Raw genomic sequence first — 7,261 nt, forward strand, 5'->3', positions numbered from 1 at the left:
ACCAACAAGCAGAATAAATAAAAAATAATATTCGGGGGGAGGGGGGGCGGGGGCAGATGTGAATTCTACTATGTGTTGACCCCAACGTAATTTTTTTTCGAATTAATCTGTGAGGGGAGAAAGTCAGCATGTGACGGCATAAAAATTAATGGATTATCCATATCTTTTTAGGGATTTTCTTTTTCACTCCTCATTCCTCATTTTTATGACGTCAGAATTTTTTAAAGCGACCTTCTCCCCTCAAATTAATTCCGTTGTTGGTATTGGCTGGGAGGAATCCTTTGAGTGACTAGTTGAAATTATGAAGAAACAATTCAATGCGGGATGAATCTTTTGAGTGACTAGATGAAAAGTTGAGGCAAAGTAAAATAACAAAAAATACCCAAAACTGTAGGTGTTCAAGTTCAATTTATAATACAAAGTTTTACAAGTGACCATGGAGGTTACAATGGCAAAATATTTTGACCCCCCATCTGATAATTTAATTTAAACCGAGACCATTTTTCTCAAGAAGAGTTGAATTACCCCTCGCCCCTTTAAGATAGCTATAAACCGGACCAGTAATATCTATCTCAATGCAATCTAGGTGAGGCTTTTATTAAATGTAAAAGGGAACCATCCCCTTTGCAACTAAAAATAGAAACTGCATTTCTAAAAAAATCATATCAGATTTAAAGAAGAAGGGGGGAGGAGGGTGCTTTGCAAAATTAAAATGATCCTAAACAAAATTTAAATCAAGTAAATTTTTACATTTTGGATCTCAATAGAAATCTTTACCCCCATCAAAATGTCATAGACTTATACATTCTTGCAGTAGAACTCTTTTCGCAAAATCTTTTTTTAAAATACGACTTTAAATTCTAATGATAGTTTCATCACTAAAGGGTTAACAAGCTTATGAAATATGTTTTTTTTTATTTTGATTAAAGTTTTCCATATTATTAATATTACAATCTTAAAAACATTTTTAAAGTTAAATATTTTTTATTAATTATTTTTATACACTTTGTACTGTCCGTACGTACTAAAACAATAACAACAATAATAGAAAATATTTAGAATAAAAGGAAAATTTCTGCATATCATAGTCAGTTAAGTTTTATCATGGTAAGTTTAATTATTAGCTATTTGCGTTATTTATTTAATTTATGTATGTAAGATTTTTCCTACCGATTTCTTACTATGCATAATGATTCCTTTAGTAGTTTGACACGATTTTGGAAGCGCGGAAACTCGAAGCGTTATCAGAATATCCGTATGTCTATATTAACATGTTAAGTTTTAGTTATAAGGTACAATATTATAAGCGAAGTAAGGATTAGAAATGTCAGTATGTCCTTAAACAAAACTCTATATTTAAGAAATTTTGCAACTTCAAAACTTCTATATTTTTATATTCAGTTCTGACACTAGACAATTGTTAGCATTAGTCTGTTAAACCGTTTCCGAGCTTCGCTTTTATAGATGATGTCGCCCTTGTTAAGTTTTGTTTTTAACGGTTTTAATTCTTTTTATTAGTTTGATTATCCTTTTTTTATGATAAATATCTTTTATGATCTGATACCACTATCATGTTTTTGATTAATTAAGCATATAATAATATTGTACCTTATTGTTATACGAATCAATTAGTGTTAATAACTTTCTGTGAGTGTTTTAACTTTGGTTTAATATTGTACAGTCCACGCTATTTCAACTTGGGGCGTTTTGGTGTTATTAATATTCTTAATAAAATAGTTTGAGGTCTTTTTTCTTTTACTTGTTATTTGTTCTTGTACTTGATAAACTTCTGTATATAATCAGACTACTATGGGTTGGATATCTGTCTCAAATTATTCTAATACTGTCTATGTTAAGTTATTAATTACTAGCGGCTACACCCCTAGAGGCCTCTAGTGGCACTTTAAATGTTTTTGTTTGTTTAAGTTAATTTTTTTTGTACGATACCACCTTATTTGACGTTGAAGTCTCTCCTAAATTTTAAAAAATTTCAATTTTTTTGTCATTTCTCTTGGGAGGGTGGTGGTACCCTCCCCCAAAATAGTTATAAACCTTCCCGGGACTTATGAGAAGCTACCCTGTTAAGGAGAACCCGATCGGTTCAGCGGTTAGCGAGATCCTTCGGTACAGACACACAGACAGACAAACATCCTGTTACTTTAGTATAAGGATATTAATCTTATAGAATATATTATATATGTATTATAGATTTTCTTCCTGTTATGCCTTTTACCACTGGCCCAGTGTGGTCTTGTACCTGGAGAACCTGCCGCTCCAATCCCTCTGGATGGAACAGGATACCAACCAATTAATCAGGACTACTATGTTCCTAATGAGATCCTTAAGGTTAGTATTCAGTTGTGTAGTTGTGTTTGTTGTCTTGAAGATATAATTATTCTACTTTACTAAACCTCTAAATACATTCCCATATAAACGACCCCTTAAATAGTGGATGTAAATATTCATTCCATTGCAAAAAACGCGATCTTTGGTTTGTTTAAATGTCCATTTATTTGGCATTTTTCAAGAATGTCAAGCATGGGAAAATTTTTTGAATGTGGGAACCATTTATTTTGATTTAAATGGTACATATGATTTTCATTTAAATTCATTTTTTTGACCCGTGAGAAAATTTTTTTAACGTGAGAACCATTTAATTTTCATTGAATTTCATTTTTTGGAAGTGTGGGAAAAAACGTGAGAAAAAATATGTTTTAGTATAAAAAATGTTCTATCAGTTTCAAACCTTTTTCATTCGATAGATCATACTGACTTTGGAAAAACTGTCAGACCGATTTTTGAAATTCAATCTGTGAAAAAAGATTCAAGTTTTAATTTTTTGTTTTGAAAATATTATTTAACATGTATTGACGCCATCTTGGATTATGATAATTTTTTTTTGTTAGAAGATTTTTTTTTCTAAAATATTTTAAAAAAATTAACTTTTTACAATAAAAAAATCTTTGAACTTAAATTGACCAATAATTCAAAGATTTTTTCTCTTTGATTTGAAAGATTTTTTATGATTTTTATTTTTAATGTCAAATAAAAACACAACAGTGAAAAAAATGAAAATTAAATGAATAAACGTTTTATGATTTTATTCAAGAAATTATTTGCTAACATCACCTTTTTGTTGCAATAGAATGTTCATTCCCATATAAACAACCCCTTAAATAGTGGATGTAAATATTCATTTATTTCCCTGGTATCTCATTTATATCCCTGGTATGATTTTAGAAGATTTTTAATTTTTTTTGGAAGATTTTATAATTTTTATTAATTACTAAAAGAAAGAAAAATATACCAGGGAAATAAATGAAATTTAAAAACCAAAATTAAACCACATTTTACTAGCATAAAAATGAGTTTTTTTTTTAAATGAGAATGATATTCCTGTCCAGTTTTTCCGATATCGGTCCATCATTTATTCCCTCGGGTAAGAAATATTCATTCCTAAACAAAAAACTGGACAGGAATACCCCATTTAAATTCTGGGGTTTTTTTAGTAGCGAAGCTACTCTAAATTTCCAAATGTCCGTACGTCAATCACGAAGTAAAGATCCAAGGCTGAAACTTTTTTGACAACATTCCCATTATTAAAGAGCTTAATTAATTTTAAAAAATATCTATATCGGTCGGACTGCTTTTGAGCAGTTTTTTAACAGCTTTTACTTTTTGAAACCGATTTTCCCGGCTCCTAAAAAGATACACTACGAAACTTTTGGCCAATAATCCCTTCATTATGCACCATAATTGGTTATACAAAATGTATGTTTGTATGACTGCTTTTAAGCTGCTTTTCTTTTTTCTTTAGACCTAAACCTTGATTTTTAGGTTTCGTGATTTTAAGTTTTTTATTTTCTCTGTCCTATAACAGTCTGAGATATAACTAGCTTCGCTACTTATGATGTTGTCATCCTTGTTGTCTTTCTGTTTTGTGTGACCTTCTACAAAAGACTAATGCACATTTTATTCTAAGATTTTGTGATATTTTTATTATCCTGTTGATTAATTTTATAAATATACCTATGCTTTAAGTCATTTTCCGTATGTGTTTATCATTTTTTTATGCTTCAATATTTCTTGATGCTGTCATCATTGACAAAAAAAAAAGTTAACTTAACCTGTTAAAATATTTTCTTATGAGTAGCTAATGGACGAATTTTAGGTTGGAGACAAGGAAGACTGTCACCCAGTAGAGCGAACTGTGTACAAGGACGAGTGTGTTCCATATGTAGAGAAGACTTGCTTCACCCAACAGAAGGAGTTGTGCAAGGATGTGTTTGACAAGAACTGCACAGCTGTCATTGATGAGTTTGAGGATAGGGAGTGCTTTGATGTGACTGAGTTGATGTGTCAGCTGGTGGAGAATATTCAGTATGAGATGGTGGAGGAAACCTATACTGTTCAGAGGTGTACCAGAGTCACTGATAGGGTCTGTGATACTGTGTATGATCTTTCTGTAAGTATCAATTTTATTCATCAAACATTTGCTTAGTAATTATCTAGTTTAAACTATTCCTCCTTTCTGAAATCAACCTGTCTAGTTCCTTCACCAATATCCTCTAGGGGAGACCGTAGTGATAAGGATAAAACAACTATAAGATCTTTCTAAGCTTTCCTCAGAATTACAACCTATTCGAACCATATTTAGATCTATGGAATTAAGTGATTGATCCAGTAATTCACATGAATTATTTTTAACACTTTTGTTTCTGCTAACCTTTTTGTGATTTTTAATGATATTATGAATGTTAATGTTTGTTCAGGTATCTACTAAGGATGACTTCCAGTGTGTTGACTTGGAGCACCAGTACTGCTGGGACGAGGACAAGGTAGTAAAGGACAGAACCTGCATCTTCTCTGTAGACTTTGACTGTGGTAAACACAAGGACCAGGATGGTAAGGGAGCTGTCAAATGTGAAAAGGTTCCAACCAAGAAGTGCTACGACACTCCCAGAAAGGTAAAGCTACTTTAATTAAAAAAAATTTAAACCTAAATTTATTTTGTTCCAGGTAAAATCTACGCTTATATTTTGTTCAATAAATTTATCCTTCTCCAATTTTTCAGACTTTCTTTCTCTTCTTTTCTCTAAAAAAATGCTTCGTTTTTCAGGTCCATGAGGAATACTGCAAGCCCCGTAGCTCCAGGTACTGCGAAAAGTTCACCAACGAGTTCCCCTTCCCTGTTGAGAAGCAGAACTGCCACACTGAGCCCATGAAGAGGTGTGAGCTTGAGACCAGATCCAGACCGAAGAAGGCCAAGCAGTACACCTACTTCAAGGACTGCAAGCCTGTGACAAGGAAGGTGTGCGACAATGTTGAGAAGAAACTGTTAAAGCCTGTGTGTGATAAGGTCCAGAGGAAGGTGTGCAGCTATGTGCCAGAAGAAATGTGCAAGGAAGAGAAGAAGCAATACTGCTTCAAGTCTGAGAAGATCATCATTGACAAGGTCTGTGTTGGTGAGAAGAAAGATGTTCATGAAGATTCTTTCTCCTATGTTTAAAAACTTAATAAATTTTATGTTATTAAACTATATTAGTTTTATCAATAAAAAAAAGTTTATTTTTACCCCAATGATATAGTTTAAATGTCCATTGGTAGTTCTACGAAATTCATTAGAAATTATTTTTGAGCTTTGTATTTTTTAGTAGTGCTTCTACTCTATAGTTTACTTGAAGCAAATAAGTGTGAAAAAAGAGGAAAACTGAAGTATTTAATATTTATGTAATCCTTATCCTTAAAGTAACAGGATGTTTGTCTGTCTGTGTGTCTGTACCGAAGGATCTCGCTAACCGCTGAACTGATCGGGTTCTCCTTAACAGGGTAGAATCTCATATGTCCTGGGAAGGTTTTTAACTATTTTGGGGGAGGATACTACCACCCTCCCAAAAGAAATAACATAAAAATTGAAAATTTTCTTAAAATCTGGGAGACTTCAATGTAACATTAAGAGGTATCCGTAACATAAAGAATTATCGTAAACTTTAACAAACAAAAACATTTAAAGTGCCTCTAGAGGCCTTTAGGGGCGTAGCCGCTATTAATAAAGTAAAGGGTTTGTATGTCTGTTTGTACTGAAGGATCTCCTTAACCGCTAAACTGATCGGGTTTTCTTTAACAGGGTAGCTTCTCATAGGTCCTGAGAAGGTTTATAACTATAATGGGGGAGGGTACCACCACCCTCTTAAAAGAAAAAAATTACCCCCCCCCCCCAATATTTTCAAACTATAATTAAAAATGAGGGGAGAGGCATCCCGTCGACAAAATTTTTTTTTTCTCCCCCTCCAAATTTTGTTTCTACTTTTTCTTTTAAATCTCTTTTAAAAAATCTATAAATTGCATTTGCAATCGTAAAATCATAGCGGGAAAAAATGAAACTAATGTAAGTAATGCAGATACTCTGCTGTGACTGGTTGTTTAGCGGATTTAGTGCGGACTTCGCCTTCTGATTGGCTGGAGATTTTAAAGGCTGGCATTCTCACGCTACAGTACAACGCAAATTAAACTGAATTTTTTTGAATGATTTTTACTATAAAGAAAAGTGTTTTTATTTTAAAAATGTTATCAGTTACTGGTATCTTAAGTTTCAAAAATAACCTTTTTATTTTCTTTCTAGGTGACTTATTTTAATAATGAAATTTTTATTATTAGCAATGAAAAACTTTCACAATATTCATTGTACTAAAAATATCTTTTTGAAATGTCTAACTTTTTGGTTATAGAAGCTGGAGGCTTCAAATTTTGGGTATTGGGTCTACTTGTGGCAGTCTTTCAGTAGCTAAAGCGGTATATTTTTTGCAGGGTTCCTTTAAGTTTCTATAGAGCCAACATTACTTTAGAAAAAAGAAATGAAAATTTCCATATGGTGCATTATTTGCCAGGTGGACCACTTTTCTGCACTACCTTTCCAATTTCTATAATACTCTATATTTAGATCCGTTGGGTGATTCATGAATGCTGGATGGTAAAAATATTTAAGTTTCAGGGTCTCTGGATATCTAGCTATCCATGAAGGTAGGTAACAAAAACTCAAAAAAACATTTTTTCACAATTTTAAAAATAAATTTTTTAATTAATTTTTCATTCAACCTATACACCAAAATGACAGTCTATTCATGTAAAAAATGTACATAATGCTATTTTGGCCAAAACTCTAGTTAGTTTTACAGTGTGTCCAACAAAAAGTATATTTTGGATATCTAGCATATATAAGGTAGCATTGGTTATTCCGGTCAATTTTTTTCTTCTACAAAAA

The 7,261-nt window shown here is 32.1% G+C and overlaps 1 protein-coding gene across 2 annotated transcripts; it reads left to right on the forward strand.

Annotated features, from left to right (window-relative positions):
• The first annotated feature begins 909 nt into the window (after window positions 1–909).
• On the forward strand, window positions 910–5,580 carry LOC145329508 (uncharacterized). 2 transcript variants are annotated; one of them, XM_080173716.1, is made up of 5 exons: window positions 910–1,107; window positions 2,209–2,346; window positions 4,172–4,465; window positions 4,773–4,967; window positions 5,120–5,580. In XM_080173716.1, the coding sequence occupies exons 1-5, from the start codon at window positions 1,105–1,107 to the stop codon at window positions 5,507–5,509; spliced, it is 1,020 nt and encodes a 339-aa protein (XP_080029842.1). In that variant the 5' UTR covers window positions 910–1,104; the 3' UTR covers window positions 5,510–5,580. The 2 variants fall into 2 exon arrangements, with proteins under 2 accessions (XP_080029842.1, XP_080029834.1); XM_080173708.1 differs by lacking the exon at window positions 910–1,107 and adding an exon at window positions 1,116–1,292.
• Window positions 5,581–7,261: the final 1,681 nt, after the last annotated feature.

The sequence above is a fragment of the Acartia tonsa genome, chromosome 1 (assembly GCF_053477335.1).
Source record: "Acartia tonsa isolate MP-2025a chromosome 1, ASM5347733v1, whole genome shotgun sequence".
NCBI classification, from domain to species: Eukaryota; Metazoa; Arthropoda; class Copepoda; order Calanoida; family Acartiidae; genus Acartia; species Acartia tonsa.